At 53.5% G+C, this 16,431-nt stretch overlaps 8 protein-coding genes across 8 annotated transcripts; 4 read left to right on the plus strand and 4 right to left on the minus strand.

The window, feature by feature from the left end:
* The first annotated feature begins 506 nt into the window (after positions 1 to 506).
* On the plus strand, positions 507 to 2,682 carry M421DRAFT_422331 (cation diffusion facilitator 1). The gene is made up of 5 exons (XM_033593123.1): positions 507 to 1,007; positions 1,057 to 1,307; positions 1,356 to 1,809; positions 1,860 to 2,179; positions 2,228 to 2,682. Exons 1-5 carry the CDS (start codon positions 989 to 991, stop codon positions 2,504 to 2,506), a joined length of 1,323 nt encoding a protein of 440 aa, XP_033446982.1. The 5' UTR covers positions 507 to 988; the 3' UTR covers positions 2,507 to 2,682.
* A 6-nt stretch (positions 2,683 to 2,688) lies between these two features.
* M421DRAFT_93652 (uncharacterized protein) lies at positions 2,689 to 4,044 on the minus strand (the record flags this gene model as incomplete). Its single annotated transcript, XM_033598131.1, has 1 exon — positions 2,689 to 4,044. One exon carries the CDS (start codon positions 4,042 to 4,044, stop codon positions 2,689 to 2,691), a length of 1,356 nt encoding a protein of 451 aa, XP_033446983.1.
* Positions 4,045 to 4,240: 196 nt separating this feature from the next.
* M421DRAFT_30603 (uncharacterized protein) lies at positions 4,241 to 4,903 on the plus strand (the record flags this gene model as incomplete). Its single annotated transcript, XM_033589154.1, has 1 exon — positions 4,241 to 4,903. A coding segment is annotated over one exon (663 nt), but the record flags the coding sequence as incomplete, so codon positions are not given.
* Positions 4,904 to 5,973: 1,070 nt separating this feature from the next.
* Positions 5,974 to 6,769, plus strand: M421DRAFT_422332 (uncharacterized protein). Its single transcript, XM_033593124.1, has one exon. It carries the CDS (start codon positions 6,065 to 6,067, stop codon positions 6,512 to 6,514), a length of 450 nt encoding a protein of 149 aa, XP_033446985.1. The 5' UTR covers positions 5,974 to 6,064; the 3' UTR covers positions 6,515 to 6,769.
* M421DRAFT_205658 (uncharacterized protein) lies at positions 6,552 to 7,623 on the minus strand. Its single transcript, XM_033588163.1, has one exon. It carries the CDS (start codon positions 7,466 to 7,468, stop codon positions 6,590 to 6,592), a length of 879 nt encoding a protein of 292 aa, XP_033446986.1. The 5' UTR covers positions 7,469 to 7,623; the 3' UTR covers positions 6,552 to 6,589.
* Positions 7,538 to 8,712, minus strand: M421DRAFT_205662 (uncharacterized protein). The gene is made up of 2 exons (XM_033588164.1): positions 8,583 to 8,712; positions 7,538 to 8,532 (listed from the first exon to the last, which is right to left on the minus strand). Exons 1-2 carry the CDS (start codon positions 8,615 to 8,617, stop codon positions 7,779 to 7,781), a joined length of 789 nt encoding a protein of 262 aa, XP_033446987.1. The 5' UTR covers positions 8,618 to 8,712; the 3' UTR covers positions 7,538 to 7,778.
* Positions 8,713 to 9,167: 455 nt separating this feature from the next.
* Positions 9,168 to 13,604, plus strand: M421DRAFT_422335 (putative histidine kinase HHK9p). The gene is made up of 4 exons (XM_033593125.1): positions 9,168 to 9,512; positions 9,598 to 10,094; positions 10,145 to 12,509; positions 12,562 to 13,604. The coding sequence occupies exons 1-4, from the start codon at positions 9,460 to 9,462 to the stop codon at positions 13,274 to 13,276; spliced, it is 3,630 nt and encodes a 1,209-aa protein (XP_033446988.1). The 5' UTR covers positions 9,168 to 9,459; the 3' UTR covers positions 13,277 to 13,604.
* Positions 13,605 to 14,268: 664 nt separating this feature from the next.
* On the minus strand, positions 14,269 to 16,051 carry M421DRAFT_422336 (FAD-binding domain-containing protein). The gene is made up of 2 exons (XM_033593126.1): positions 14,923 to 16,051; positions 14,269 to 14,868 (listed from the first exon to the last, which is right to left on the minus strand). The coding sequence occupies exons 1-2, from the start codon at positions 15,567 to 15,569 to the stop codon at positions 14,367 to 14,369; spliced, it is 1,149 nt and encodes a 382-aa protein (XP_033446989.1). The 5' UTR covers positions 15,570 to 16,051; the 3' UTR covers positions 14,269 to 14,366.
* Positions 16,052 to 16,431: the final 380 nt, after the last annotated feature.

Raw genomic sequence — 16,431 nt, forward strand, 5'->3', positions numbered from 1 at the left:
GGCTGCACACTCGCCGTGATATCCAAGCTTATTGGCAAGCGGCTGACATGCTAGGCAAGTTGGGGAGGCGGCTGGGCACGCCCGCGGGAGATCTGGGGAAGGACCCTCAATCATGCGGCTTGCATTGTTGCGGCTCAAGTCTCGTTTTCGCTGAGTGGGACAGCTTGCGTAGTGTGGGAGCACTCGCGCATCGACGAGCCTTTCTGCGGCAGTCCCAGTTCGAGGACCTCGGTGCACAAACTCGGCTAAGCCAATAAACGTTTTCGTGATTGCCCTGATGTGACTGGCCTAGACTAGATGGTTTCGCAGTGGATATGGCTGAGGAGTCTTGAAACCCGGGTTAGCCTATGATTGAGGACGATGTTGTTTTCGCGTACGCGCCACAGAACACCCTCACAAACCGCCTCCTGTTGCTAGCGCGATCACATGAGCGCCGCGCCCCTGCCGCGCTGTCGCACATCATTGCCAACCTGCAACATATCCACTGTTCTTGCTTTTTGCTTCTCAGAAGTCTCAATAGTGTTACCAAGCTTTCGCACTACCCGCACCTCATCATCACAATGGTCTCGGTGCTCTTGAGAGCGGGCGCCATCCCCGGTTCTCCGCACCTGCAGCCCGCCAAGCTCGATGGAGTATCAACACCATGCCAAGGAAGCCTTAAAATTGCCATTTGTAGCTACACGATTTGCTTGAGCAGGCTTGGTGGATGCTTAGCGAGTTTCATGCTGCGGTTGCTCCTGCCCTTGCTGTGCAGAATTACTCAGGATCATAGAACCTCGCGGCCTCGAAGCGAAGCCGCCACAGGACATGACTATCATGCTCGAACATAAGCCTCCTCAGCGCGGAGTGGCGGACCGTGATAAGCTCTTTAACTGTTTATTACTTCGCTGGCCCGTTGCCGTGATTGATGCCTTCCTGCTATCCTACCACCTCTCGACCGACCGACATTCAAGTCTAGCAAAAGGTAGCACACCGTAGCCCGGAAATCATGTCTTCAGAACCACAGTGTAAGCCCCAGGCAGTTGCCCAACATTTCTGTCTCTGACCACCTCTCAGCCTCTGCCAATGAGCAACCTCAAAGCCAAGTGGCCGGCCAAGTCACAGCGGCATTCACTACCTCTTCGGCGCCAGCAGATACCATACAACACGTGTCATTTACAACAGCTTCTACACAAGTTGCCAAGAAAAAAGTTTTTGTCACTGTGAACAGCGCCGATCCTCTAGATCTTGGCAAGCACCGTCGATCAAACCTTACCCAGGCTCAGATGAAGGCAGAATACCCCCAGGCAAACAAGAAGCGCATGAAGGTATGTGGTTGTGTATTATGTCAAGTTAATCAGCATTGACAAGTACAGAAATTCTACACGCGGCAGAACCAACTTATCGACCAGTTCCTTCAAAGCGGTGACGAAGAGCGGTTAGCTGCTCTCGACACTCTGGAGAACGGACCGAGTGTGAAGTTCGCCATCAATGCGTCCTTTGTTGTCAACTTCTGTCTATTCGTCATTCAGATGTACGCTGCGATCTCGACGGGCTCGCTGTCTCTCTTCGCTACAGCAGCAGATGCTTTCATGGACCTTGTGTCGTCATGTGTTATGCTTGTCACCAGCCGGATGGCAGCGCGGCCGAGCATCTACAAGTACCCTGTCGGGCGTACAAGGATTGAGACTATTGGGATCATCATGTTCTGTTGTCTGATGACTACTGTCGCCATCCAGCTGATTATCGAGTCCGGTCGAGCACTTGGTGCTGGCCCCAGAGCGTCTGAAGAGCTCCATATCATTCCCATCGCTTTCGTTGCAACAGCTAGTAAGTCATCTACACTCCGCTACCGACCTGTCTTACATTGACCACTACAGTCTTTGCCAAGAGCTCACTGTGCATCTACTGCTACATCTACCGTCGCTATCCTTCGGTACATGTCTTCTTCATCGATCACCGCAACGACATTGTCGTCAACTCCTTTGGTCTGGCCATGTCAATGGTCGGTAGCCGCGTCGTGTGGTATGTCGATCCAATTGGTGCCATTCTGATCGGCCTCTTAATTCTTGTCTCTTGGGCGGCGAACGCCTTTGACCATGTCTGGCTCCTCGTTGGCAAGTCAGCACCTAAGGAGTTCCTTTCCAAGCTCGCCTACCTGGTAGTCACACACGACGATCGTATCGACAAAGTTGACACTGTAAGTCCACCCATACGCCGATGCTGGTCCGCTACTAAATGAGTACAGTGCCGCGCATACCACGCCGGTCAAAAGTACTACGTCGAGGTCGATATTGTAATGGATGAGAGCCTTCCCCTCAAGGTTACCCACGATGTCAGCCAGACTCTGCAGCGTAAGCTTGAAGGTCTTGCAGACGTAGAGCGAGCATATGTCCACGTCGATTATGAGAACGATCACGACATCAAGGAAGAGCATAAGCCTTTGTATGAGGTCACTCAGCAACGGACTATCAAGGAGCGCGTACAGGCATTGAAGTACATCTTCAAGAAGAGTAGTGCATCGTGAGAGCGAAATCGTCTCACTCTTCTCCCAAAAAGGCACCCCAGTATCGAGCAGAATCGAAGCTCAGCAGGCAAGCCCTCGCTTCACAAGTAGTGTTTGCTTTGTAGTCATTTTCATGGCCCTCAGCGGCACAATTAGATACCCAGCGCGATCGATGACTTGCAGCTCAAATGCACACGAACATGTCAAGTGCCTTTCCAATTCCTTCGTGATCTCCTGTTGTCACACCGGCCAGGAAACCCAAACTCCGAATACACTGGACTCTTGTTCACATTGTCAGGAAACACATGGCTTCGCCGCAATGACACAAGTCCCTCGCGCTCTGATGCCATTTCCTGCACGTTCTTCGCTTTGCCATCCCACTTCTCGTTCCACTCTGTTCTGTCCCACTTCACAGGATTCGGTGGCTTCTTTAGCTGTGGAGGAGAAAGCCATCTAGCTGGGAAGATAGGTCCACTAGCGAAAAATCCTGTAGAGGAAGAAGAAGAAGAAGGAGAAGAGGCTAGTGAGCTACATGGCGAGACAACTGCCTCGATGCACTCGATTATGGTATCTCTACGCGGTCTAGATGCAGCTCCTATAGTGATCAACTCCTCGCGACCCAATCGGTACTTAACCCAGTGCTCCTTGAGAAAATGGGTAAGATGGTACGGATGACCCTCCTCTTTTAAAAAGAAGGTGCACAAGTCTGCATGCAGCCTACCCTCCGCATCAGCATTCAAGATGTTCCAACCTATCATCTGCAGATACACTCTTGTCAACCCCGGCGTCCATTTGGCGCCTTCGGGAGAAATGAGTGCACCGTAAATCCAGAACACGTCTTTGAGTGTCAGAGTATGGGTTTCGAACTCCAGCCATAGCTGCTGCAACAGGCTGGCGGCTTGACCATCGAGTCCAAAAAGTTTGAAAATGACGTGAAGCTTGATTGACTTTAATGGATCTTCCAACAGCTCGTGGGTGTCGATCTCAAAGACTTCACCGGAGCAGTGCTTATCGACGATGAGATCGATCAGATTCAACAGGAGTGTCCGGTCTACTGCTTCGCTACGCGGCAAGAGTATCTGCGCGCCGTCGATGGTGAGGTACTGAAGGAGAGTGGGTGTGGTCTCCTCAAGTGGCTGTAGTGGGACACTGGCAGCGATCACTTCTCCGCGGTAATGACAGGGATATCTGACTGCGATATCGACGCGGATTGGATATTTTAACGTAGCATTTGAGCTCTCGTCAGGTAAGATGAGTTCGGTGGACGATGTGCCTGTGAATGCGTTCATGTCCTTTTGGGGATATTTTGTAATTGTAGCGATCTTTTCTGAGGCAATCTGAGATGGCGATGGAAATGTTGCGTACATGCGCTTGTGCGATAGTGCTCTCAAGAGAACTGGCATTTCTGTGAGCAGTTTTCGGGACACAGAATCTACACATTGTGAGGAGATGGAGACATCATTAGGTGTGGAGTCGTGCATCGTCTTAGTGACAATGTCTTGGAGCGGTGGAACATGATGCACGAGGGGAGAAACCTCTGCAAACACTTCGACCATCATTTTGGATGTTCGGTTTGGCGCAAGTTGCGAGGACAGGGATCGGTTTGTGTATTCAAAATTTCATGACATCAGATGCTGGGTCAAGTAACGGCGCAGCAAGCCTTTCCTTTCACTTCAATCCCGCCATGGCCGCACAAAGTTTTTTCTGCAATAACAGATTCCTTCTCGCACCAACATATTAACCGCTTGGTACACAATGTCTCACTTCCTCGAGGTTTCGTCGGTACTGCCTCTTCCACATGACGTGAACGTACCACCATATACCGTTTTTGGCATTAACGGCAGTGACATTACGTCGTCACTTCCTCCGCGCATCCCACTCAAGCTTGTCCTTCATTTTGCGCCAGCTCTACAAAGATGGGTGTTGCCAGCCCCAGATCCTACAAGCCTACCGCGCACCGTTGCGCGGCAGTCCCTACGCACTCCTTATATTGGCATCGACATTCAAGCTCCGATTGACGCTGTAGGCTTGGGTTGGGTCATCGTACGCATGCTTCACCTAAGCGGTCGATTGCCGAAAGAGATGTTCAGCCTCCATCCAGACCTTGCGACGTCGATAGCCATACACAACGCTTGGTTCGCGCTTGAACTACCCTGTGAAGGCCTCCGCGGTCTGCACACACATATTTACAGTCAGCTCATATACACTGAACCTCCAGTTTCTATATGGCGTATGGGTATGCTGTGGGATGCCTTCCCAGCCGACTCGGAGATCATCAAGGCGATGGGTCTGAACTTCATCCGCGGCCACGTTAATATGGAATACTCGGCCTCTCAATCTCTTGAGATCATCGCATGGTTTCAGTCTACACCTGAGCGGTACGCACTGTTCAATAGCCTGAGGTACGCAATGCCAGATGTCCCCGAGCCGGAGGTCGAGACGATTACCATCGCAGCTGAGGAGGTGAAATCAAAGGTCAGTGGGTACAAGTCGATTGGCAGAAAGGTTGGCAAAGCCATAAAGGCGGTGGTATTTGGGGAAAGTGCGACCGAGACCCGCAGCGTAGGAATAATGGAGCGAGGCACAACAAGGAAGGTCAGCCCGCAAGAGAGGCAAGAGCGTGAGGCGAGCGATTTCGACGCGTTGAGGAGGAGACTGAGGCGAACAAGGAGTGACGACAGTCTGAGGTCAGTCGACACTGCGATCTGGGACCCGCAGACAGCGGAAAGGATGGCGGAAGAGGATGAAGAGGTGTCGGTTAACGATGACATGGACGACAGGAGCAACTACTCGGGCGGGCATATCAGCACAGAGCTCGCTCAGACTCTGGATTCGATTCGACTGCGGCGAGAAGCCCGGAGCGCGAAGCACAAACATCCGCCATCATTACCAACAGCGGCGCTAATAGCAGAGAGCTTGAAACACCGTGGCGATGAAGATGAGCCGGTCGGCAGATCTCACCCGCGACGACACCGCCGATCCTCGAGTACAACAACGACAGGAAAGGAGCACAGCCTGTCCATCACAGACCTTCAGAGGAGGATCCAGGTCCTGAAGGAGAGGCGGAACGGCATTGCTTGAGCAAGGATTCAGGAAGGCCACCGCCATGACGGACGACGAGGATGAGTTCGAAGAAGGCACGACGTTCGTCGATTTTGAGGAAGGTGGGGGGTTGAGATCAGGCGCGATGGAGTCGGAGCTGTCCAACTTCAGATGAAGCTAAGTGCTCCATGCAACAAAGGGGCGCTCAATGGCACTTGCCATGATCGAGCCCAGCTGCACCTAGACTTCACCTCTTCCAATTCGAGTCCTTGCCCTTCCGTCGGCATCATGTCATGCAACTGCTCGTATCAGAGGGTCTTATCACAGCGATGTCTGGTTGACATAATAATTGTGGCTGATGGCTGCCTTACGGGGCCGGTGCCGCGTCGACGCGGTGGTACAAAGAGCGGGGTACCTCTCTAAACACTTGCACAAAGAGCGAATATAAAACACAAGATCAATCCAACCAAATCGATTCTCTGAAATAAATACTGTCAACTCTTCTCCAGAACCACACCAGCCCTCCCCAGTTACAAAATGGGCCCTTCAAGATCCCCCCTTCTCCCCTACATGTCCACACTCTTCAGCACAATTTTTCTGGGCTTCGGCCTGACATACATGCTCTCCCCGCGCACCGGCTACGCCGTCTACGGCTTCTCTTCGCAGCCCAGCAACGCTCATGACTGGGCAATTGTGGAGCGCATCATGGTCCTGTACGGCGCCAAGGACGTCTTCATCGCAGCAGCGGTCTACAGCTCGACTTGGTTCGGCACGCGGAGGAGCGCGGGGATGGTTTTGGTTGCGGCGGGTGCGTGTGCGGGGGTTGATGGATATGTGGTCAAGAGCGAGGCGGGGACGGGGGAGTGGAATCACTGGGGGTATAAGAGTGTGATGGGGGTCGTGGGATCAGTGATGGCTGGGTTGTTGGGGTTAGAGATTGAGGCATTTTGTATTGATGGGAGATCTGCGAGCTTGGCTCATCCGTGACATTGAGCTCGGAGGCACAATCATGGAGCCTTCTCCCATCGGTTGGGGGGACGCTACGGATGTGCGAGCGAAGCTTTAATATCCGTCCATGTAGATTGGCTCTTGTCTGATGAAGCTGCGCAATACTATGTCGACCTCTGCAAGGCTGGTGGTGCGCATGTCCATTCGCCAGTCGGGGTTTGCGTAGGGCTTGACGGGCTTGTACGCATCGTTGGCATCATAGCTGTACATCTCGAGCCGTGGTCCGAAGAACAGTATGCCATGACCCCTCTGCATGCCCCCGATGATGCCAGGCAAGTCGGCGAGTGCATCGCCACGGTGATTTAGGTTCTCTCGAGACCAGCGAGGGAACGTGGACATGTCATCGAGGAGTATGACGAGATTAGTGTATGCGCGCCAAACGAGCGTCTCTACACCTTCGTTGACCTCCACAGTACCCTTCTTGACGGCAAAAGCGGCGATGTTCTCGGGCAGAATGCTGTGCCATGCGGGTTCGGAATGAACAGCTTTCTCTTTCTTGTTGGCATACTTCGGCCTCTTGGTTCGAGGCATGTCGGTGTCGGAATCAGGCTCGCCATCCGTCTTCAGCTCAAAGTTCAGGCCGTATTTGGTGAGAGGGCCAAGAGCAGACGCTTCGACTCGGTACTGCTGAGACGCAGGGTAGTGTCGCTGAAGCAAGGCAAATGCCAGGTCTCTGGCATGCTGCATGTGTGCTGACTGCGCCGTAATGGGGCAGGTATAGCTGGTGTGGTAGGTGTTGTACAGAGTCTGCAGACGGTCGTCAAGGGGCAAGACTGTCTCTTGCGAATCTTCCACTGTTTGTTCGTCGTTGTCTGCTGCGGACACCGCGCCGAGGGGTCTGTTCATTTCTGTCGGGGAGAACTGTAGCTCAAGGTCGGCGGGTAGATCGTGTAGATTCATTTCCGATGCATCGGACAGCCTATGTAGAGCCATTGTGATGGGTTGTGTATTTGCGATGGAGTTGATTGTTGTTGGACATGCTGCTAGGTGAGACAGTCGCTTGAGAGCTTAAAACAGTCAACGGTAACAAACAGGCCGTCCCAGTTCCACAAACAAACTGCAAGTGAAGGTGACTTGAGGCTTTAGAGTGCCCCACCTTTACTGCTGCAGCCTGCCTATGTACATATGTACATCGCAGTGGCCTGGGCGATGTAGGATATCCATACGCACGTCTGCCGCGAGGTTGCGTTGACGTTGGGATTCGACCGATGGAGAGGCTGTTGTATACGGAGAATGAAAGGTTTCAATGCTCCATGATCGCACCCGCCTCAGTGTCTGCTGGCGCCGTGGCACCCTCAGTTGCTTCACCCTCGGCTTTCTTAGCCTGCGCCTTAGCCTTTTTCTTGACCTTCTTCTCCCTGTTTCTCCTTGTCCTCTTCTCGCGCTCAGCCTCCTCCTTCTCAGCAGCAAGCCTAGCCCTCTCTTCGTGCTTATCTTTGTTTGCCGCCTTCTTCTTCCTGATCGCAATCCGTGCCTTCTTGCCCTTTCGTGTGCGCTTGTGCTCTCTCTCTTCCACTGCAGCCAACGTAGGAGGGTGTCCAACTAGCACCGCCTTCTTGATGCCATCTTTCGTGATTGTGGTGACCTTCCACGGCATTACGCATGCCGGCCATGGCTGCCGCGACAGCTCTAGCACGGTGCTTCCATCAATTGCAGAGGCCTGCAGCGCCAGCTCTTCGTCACTGGTCGGCTCGTCGGCGAAATAGTAGGTCTTAGGCTTTTTCAACAGGAACCCAGATCCATCTCCTCTATCTAGACCTGGCGACGTTAGTCGCACTTTCAACGTCGCGGGCGCAGCATTGGCGGGAGCTGCGAACAGGCGCAGCTCTGCCTCGTCCTCATCGCTCTGCGCTGCATCTCGGTCATCGCCGAAATCGTGCTCCGTGGTCGTGAATGCAAATTCGGTGGATATCCGCTGGCGCAAAAGTTCCTCGATGTCACGGTCTGGCGTCGATGGTGGGGACTCATCTGGCGATCGAAGCTCATCGCGGCGCACCCTTGCCCGCACATTAGTAACGAAATTAAGGCCGTGAAAGTTGGCAATTACCGTTTTGCGCTGGGCAGATCGAACATGGAAGACATGGCTGCCTGCGTCTGCGCGTGTCTGAGTGGTTGGCTGCGCTTTGGAGTCTTAAAGAGTGTGTCGAGCGCAGGTCTCGCGAGGGCGCATACGCGACACACGCGAGGGCACGGCCAATGTCAGAATCGTTAGCAGCACGGATGGAGCCGTCGAGCATCCAAGGAGACATGGGTGCCACTGGGACAGGGCCGGCTATCCTGCCCGGATGACACCAGAAGACAATCTTGGAATTTTCTTCCACGCATGCGCACGCAACTGCCATATTACTGCGGTCTCATGCGTACTTGCAGGCCCCCCAGGAAAAAGATCCAGGACCCTGAACGAGCCAAATTCGGAGGACACGGATGAGGTCTGCGGCGGCTGCGTGGACGTCTTCTGGCGTCGAGTTAGAATTCACTAGAGTGCACGCCTTGCCCGAAGCAGGGGCGTCTTGGCTGTGCCTCTAGTAGCAAAACGGCTTGGTCTGTTGTGGCGCATTGAACGGCTGTTAACGATTCTCGTCCAGACCATCGTCGATGCCGAAGGATCGCAGTTTGACTGGCCTCCACAATGAGTCCACAACACCACGAGCCTGTTAACGGAGTGCTAAGCGACGAGGCCATGTCCAAGACAGGATCGTGCGCCGTCGCTCCCGGTTATAGTTAAACGCGTCACGCCCGCAGGCGCTGCCCTTCGTTCGGTGCATCGCTCCGCGGACATCAGGAACATACACCGCACGATTGCGGGCGGTGTCGTTTGTACCGAGTACCTTCCTGATTCCTGATTCCGATGCCCTGTGGTCGACTCTCCCCCACGCGTGCATAATTCCAGATAATGCCACGGTGAAGACGACTAGACTCGAACGATGCCCTGTACGCTTTCCTGGCCCGAGGCAGCTCGAGAGCGCGACCTCCAAAGGTGGGTTTTCTAGTGGCTGCGTGGCTTGCTGTCATTGTAGACTGCCACGTGCGAACTGGTTGCTGACGAGGGGTCTGCCCTGCAGATACTACCGCCCATGGCTCGATGCGCAGAGCCTTGTTGACAGCACCGTAGGCTTAGCAGAGAAGGGCCTCAGCAATGCCGGATACCAGCCAAAAGCCTCACGCGACAAGAGCTTGACTGCCTTCGCCCAGCTTGCCGCCTTGCGCCTCGATGTGCGCCGCTGCATGGTGTCCCTGATCGACTCGAACCGCCAGTACATCCTCGCCGAAGCCACCAAGACGGTCTCGCTGTTCGATGCGCAGGCAGAGCGCCCGGAAGACGAGGTCTGGCTGGGCAACGCTGTGGTCAACAGATCCGACGCTGTATGCTACCACACCTTCTCCTCTACATACACGGCCAAGGCGGACAATGGCGACACAGTCACCGCCGAGTGCATGGTCATCCCAGATTGCCGACTGGACCCTCGATTCGCAGATAAGGACTACGTGACGAGCGAGCCTGGAGTGCGCTTCTATGCGGGTGTGCCTATCGTCACCAAGGCAGGGCACCGCATTGGTGGTATGTGCCGAAGTCACCGCAGACAGCCTGCCCTGCTGACCATGATCCAGTGTACGCCGTCTCTGATGAGCGACCCCGCCATGGTATCAGCGCCGCCGACATGCGCTTCATGCAGGATGTAGCCGCAGCCGTTATGGAGCACCTCGAGCTCGCCAAGGACAGTGACGACCGTGTCAAGGGCGAGCGTATGGTCCGTGGTCTGCAACAGTTCATCGAACGATCTTCCGTCGCCGACTTGCGAGACGAAGCCGGCCCGAGGATGTCCACCATGGAGCGCCAGACAGAGAACGCACGCCTCCAGACCCTCGAGGAAGATGACGCGTCCGGCACCGCAACCCCGTCAACTGCTACCAAGCATGTCCAACGTAAGGTACATGCCGAATCCGACACTGCTCGTATCTTCCACAGAGCTGCACGTATAATGCGTCAGTCTACCATGGCAGATGGAGTCGTGTTCTTCGATACATCAGCGGCCGGCATCAAGGGCGGACTATACGACGATGACGCCTCGAATGCAAGCAGCGACGAAGAAAGCCTCACCAACAACACGACTGACTTCGATACCGCTGACTCAACCGCGACAACGAGGCGACGCAGGAGGCAAAAGGTGACTTTTGGGGGTGACGATGCAGCAGACCAGAAGAGTTCTTCCGATGCTGACAGCAAGGCATGCCCGGTCGTTGGTCTATCGCTGCGTCAGGGACAAGGCAGTACTGTCATTGCCCACAAGGACTTTGCTTTCAACGAGGCCGCCATGGAACGGTACATCCATCGCTACCCATTCGGCAAGTTCTTCAATTACAATGAGGAAGGTGTTGGCATCAACTCGAGCGATGAGAAGTCAGAACGTTCGGAGACTGACCAGTCAGATCGTACAGCCACCTCACCAAGCGGACAACCGAGGAGGAGAAAGCGCAGGGAGAGGTTTATTCCTACCGAGTTTTTGAAAGTATTGCCTAACGTCCGAACACTCATTTTCCTGCCCTTATGGGATCCCTCGTCCGAGCGCTGGGTCGCTGGAGGCTTCATCTGGACCACTCAAGCTGGAAGGCTGATGAGCCCTGAGAACGAGCTTCCCTACCTCCAAGCTTTTGGTAACAGCATCACAAGCGAAGTGGCACGCCTAAGTGCACAGAAAGCGGACCGAGCCAAGACGACGTTCATCGCCTCCATCTCCCACGAGCTTCGATCGCCCCTCCACGGGATTCTTGGATCAGTTGAATTTCTGCGCGATACGGTCGCTTCAGCATACCAGGAGTCGCTGGTGTCTTCGATCGAAACCTGTGGTAAAACACTGTTGGACACGATCGACCACGTCCTCGATCATGCCAAAATCAACAAATTGCGGAACACGGGAGCACGCAAAAACAAGCGTGGCCCTGAAGGTAGAACGAAGAGGCTGCCATCTGACAACTCGATCTTAGGTGTCACGGCCGACTTTGACTTGGCGCAGTTGGTCGAAGAGGTGTGTGACACAGTTTGCGCCGGACACACCTTCCGCAAAAACCACAGTATCAACACAGTATCGACGGAAATCGATACTGAACATGTCGGCGTGAGTGGAGCGACAGGCGAGGACTCGGCCACGGCCAATGGCGGCAAGGTTGTAGTCGGCAAAGACAATCGATCTGTTATTGTTTCGCTGGTTGTAGCGCCGTACGTCAGTTGGGCAGTCCGCTCACAGCCTGGCGCTCTTCGAAGGATCGTAATGAACCTGCTCGGCAATGCCCTGAAGTATACCGATTCCGGCTTCGTTGCTCTGAATCTGGTCCAGTCCGGGAATACACCACAGCACATCGATCTGACTTTGACGGTAGAAGACTCTGGTCGCGGTATGTCTGCAGACTTTCAGAAGACGAAGCTCTTCTCACCTTTCAGCCAAGAAGATCCATTTGCCTCCGGTACTGGACTGGGTCTCAGTATCGTCAAGCAGATCGTGGAGTCTCTTAAGGGTGAAATCAACGTCAAGAGCACTGTGGATATTGGAACTCAGATCACCGTCATACTACAGCTGCCCATCGGTTCCAATGAGACCAGGAAGGTCAGCCGCAATCTCTTGGAGGCACCAGAGTCTCTTAAGGGAGCGTCCGTCAGCATTCTTTGCGAGTGCGACTCGATTGGTGGTCAACGCGGTATGAAGGTCAGGGAATCTATGCATAATGCTTGTCAAGGCTTCTACATGAACATCCTTGACATCTACGACCCCAACTTGTCGAACAAGCAGGTCGATTTCCTCCTAACTGATTCAACCTCTCTGAACCGGCTCTTGCAAGAATCGAGCTCAAGCTGGGTTAACGAGACACCGTTGACCGTGGTCTGTGTCTGCACAGATACAGCCGAGAAGACAAATCTGGAAAAGCGACTTGGCAGGCAAATTGAAGCGCTGGGTTGGACAGCAGAGGTCCTCACTCAGCCGTTAGTCACATCAAGCATTGGTGTCAAAGCCTTCACAGCTAACAAGTACCAGATGTGGACCCCGCAAACTTGCCCGCACCCTCCTCCAATGCCAAAAGCGTGCTACCAAGGCGGCCTATGACCACCAAATCACCCGTTCCATGACCGCCCTCGGTCTGCACCAATACCAAACTCTTGGTCCACCCGGTGCCCTTACTGAAGAACAGCGCAGCATAAGTGACAGCGTCGCCATCTCACCACCGCCCGAGGACTCTTCGGTGACCATCTTCGGCGCTCCCTCACCACCTCCGGTTCTCCCATTCTCCTCAACGCTCACACCACCCCAATCCATCACCCCCGGCTCCCCTGGCCCAATTGAAGGAAGCGAGTACTTCAATCCCCGCGTGCTTCTCGTCGATGACAACGCCATCAACCTCAAACTCCTCGTCGTTTTCGCAAAGCGCCAGAAACTGCGCTACTGTGAGGCCATGAATGGGCTCGAGGCTTTTGAAACTTTCAAATCCGAAGCCACTGCTTCTACACCTGCTACGCGGCCGTTCGACTTCATCTTGATGGACATCAGCATGCCGATCATGGACGGCTTGGCGAGTACGAGGAGTATCCGTAAGTTCGAGAAAGAGAATGGACTGCCTAGGAGCCATATCGTTGCCCTCACGGGACTGGCGAGTGCACAGGATCAGCAGGACGCACAGGATGCGGGCGTGGATATGTATCTCGTCAAGCCTGTCAAGTTTGCGGATATCAAGAGGATCTTCGGTGGAAGGTGAAGATCGTGAGGAATGAAAAGGGTGGAGTTGTGGCTTGGATGGTGGGGTTCGATCTTGGTACGGCAGGGCGGAGGAATGAGTCTTGCGTTGGCCATTATCTCATCGGCGTTTCTGCATGTTACAGCATACGTATTGGAGTTGGCGTTTATTTTCTGCATTACAGGCGGTCATGGGGATCAAAGGGCTGCAGATCTAGAAGTACTTGCTAGAGCGCAGTTCGACACTATCAGCATGCAAATGCTAGCCTCAGCCACTTCATAGCGGTTTGTTCGATGCTTCATTATTCATACATGCCGGCCTCATGACCCAATCAAGCTGTGCATACCTCCATTCTATTCTGTGAGATTTCAAGGCACATTAGCGTAGTCCACAGCCCACATTGGGCACCGTCTAGGGGTGGCGACCTATGGCGATGCTTTGCACAAGCGGCTGCCGTGCCTACACTTCCTGAACCTGTTTAACCTGTTCCAAAGCGCGATGACCTACGGCAGTAGCAGTGGTGCAGGTTCGCGAAGGTAGGTGCCTGCCCTCGAAGGCATGGGCAAATGCAAAGCAAGCGGATACACACACGCTCGAATTAACATGCCAATAAGCCATAGAATTCGGTTGTTTATAGATGTAATGTTGCGCACTCTTCTTATCTAGCAGACAAAGGTCATGGCGTACGGCCTGAAGGAGTTGGCTTAAGTTGCTGGGCGAGGGGATTTAATAAAATATTGCCCATTTCAAATTTTATCTAGGCACTCTAGACGATCTGCCCACCCCGGGGAGACATGATCAATATTGGCCCGTTCGTGCGGCGGTGCGAAAGCGCAGCTTGTGAACAACCGCTGTGCCGGCCTTCACTCCCGCCACTCAAGGTCTAGCAAGTCTACGCGCCTGCATCAAAAGCAGCGTGGCAACAACAGACACTCCTCATAGAAAACTAGGAACGCGCCCGTAAAGGTGTAGCTCGTGTGACAAAACACACAAACTGGCGAGGTCATATTATTAGGCATTTGTCGTAGTTGGTGTAAACTTTCTTGTGTGCTATGGATGTGATTTGACTTAATTATACAGCGCATTATACCTCCTCTCTAGACCTATAATCTCAAATGCCAACCTTCGATATCTTCCAACCTGACACTATCTTGGCCTGAAACATGCCAGTGGGATCGTACTTCAGAGCAACCTCGCGGATGAAGTTTATGTTCTTCTCGCCGTAGCTCTCAAGCGGGCGCTGCGTCTCGTCGACGTAGTTCAGATATTGCCAGTCCATCAAGAGATTTCCACATCTCGCAAACTCCTCTAGCGCGGTCTTGAAGATCGTCAGCTTCTCCCGCATGATTGCATGCTCCGCGGCAGTGTCTGTTGAGCCAACGACCGCCCACAACAGCGAGTTCTCCTTGACGTAATCGAGACCCAGTACATTGCCCCCTCTTCTAACAGAGTGTTGAGCGAAAAGTTTTGGCCAGGGTTGGAAGATACATTGGGTGGAAAAGTGATCGCTTGGTAACAGGCTCTTGAGCTCGTCTACCATCACATCGTGCAGTTCCGCGGCATGTTTGATGATTTCGACGTCGTTCTTGAACGTGAGTGTGAACCATATTTGACTGGATATGTTAGCTGGTTGAAGAGCAGTATGAGAGACCAGAAACTACACTTACTGCTGATTAGGTCTTAGAGTTGAGTTTGCAACAAGCTGTGCCATGCTCTGCTTCTCCAGTACACTGTGGACAGCTGGTTCCTTTAAAAGGCTGTCAAATGCAGGTGATTCGGTTGTTCCGCTGGTGTCCACAAGCATCTGGACGATGGAAATCATTCCCGGTAATCCAAGATTGAAGGTATAGTTCAGGATTGTCGCAGTATGCGGCATTTTGTGGTTCTCGTTCGTAAAATCGACCGTCCACTTTGCAAGCTTATCGCCCTGGTCTCTGGTTGTGATTCGAGGACCACCCCAAACATCTGGCGCTGGGAACGTGTAAAGTTCAAAACGCGTAACAATGCCAAAGTTCCCTGAGCCACCCTTCAATTCCTTCCAGAGGTCAGCGTGCGAGTTGGCATTCGCGTTAATGATTTCCCCAGAAGCGAGAACGACCTCGAAGTTGGCTACGTTGTCGCAGCCTAATCCATTCTCTCCGGCATGATACGATATGCCTCCTCCAGTCAGGAAGCCACCCACCCCAACGTTACCATCGCGGCCGCTAGTGACACAGACATGGTGCTTCAAGAGCTCCTGGTAAACGCCATGCCATCGGACTCCGGGCTGAATCGAGGCCAGCTTCGTCTGTTCGTCGTAAGTTACTCCAGTCATTCGACCAAGGTCGATTGTAACTCCGTTTTTGACATCGTTGGATCCCGCCACTGGGTATGACCACCACTACGGAGGGCAAGGGGGCCGTCGACTTTGGCAAGCACTCGGACGATGCGCGATACATCCTCTATTTTACGAGGCTGGACGATGCAATTGGGATGCATGGGGACGTTAGCCGCCCAGTAAGAAGCCTGGCGGTCTGCGTAGGGCTTTGAGTTGGGCGTGGAGGCCAGATACTGCAGACCTGCAGCCACGAGGGCGTCGTACTGTGTGGGATCGTTCTCTTGCATACCTTCTTCTGTGAGAGGTCAAGTAACAGAGAAAGGAAGAGGGGCAAAGATGGTTGTGATGTGGCGTGGATTGTGGGGTTTCAGCCCCTCCGTTGTGTAAGAGCGGATGCGTTGGCGATGCGTGCCTGATTGGCTGTGTGAGGGAGGACCATGCTGGCGACGCAAACCCTGGGATTTGCAGTTGCGAACGCGCTTGAGAGTTGTGCATGGGCTATCGAGACCTTAGGATTAGCATATACCCTCGATCAGGTGATCAAACTTGACCATATTTACCGGATCCTGAATACCTGCAGATAATCTTGTCTCCACGTCTTATGATCGCTCCTTTCACACTCCTAATTTCTTGAACCGGCCACGTGAGTGTTTCCAACCAGGGAATAAGGGACATTAGTGATTAAGCGAACGAGGACCTTCATCGATGCTGGCCGCAAGCTTATTTTCTCCACATACGTGACCGTGATGTACATCGCAGGTACGAAGAGTCATTGCGTATATTAGAGGTATCGACCCCGAAGGAAAGTAACAGCATTCATTACAAGACATACTAGAAACATAACCTCCCATCGCACTCT

Source organism: Didymella exigua (assembly GCF_010094145.1).
Source record: "Didymella exigua CBS 183.55 unplaced genomic scaffold M421scaffold_20, whole genome shotgun sequence".
In the NCBI taxonomy this organism is placed as follows: Eukaryota; Fungi; Ascomycota; class Dothideomycetes; order Pleosporales; family Didymellaceae; genus Didymella; species Didymella exigua.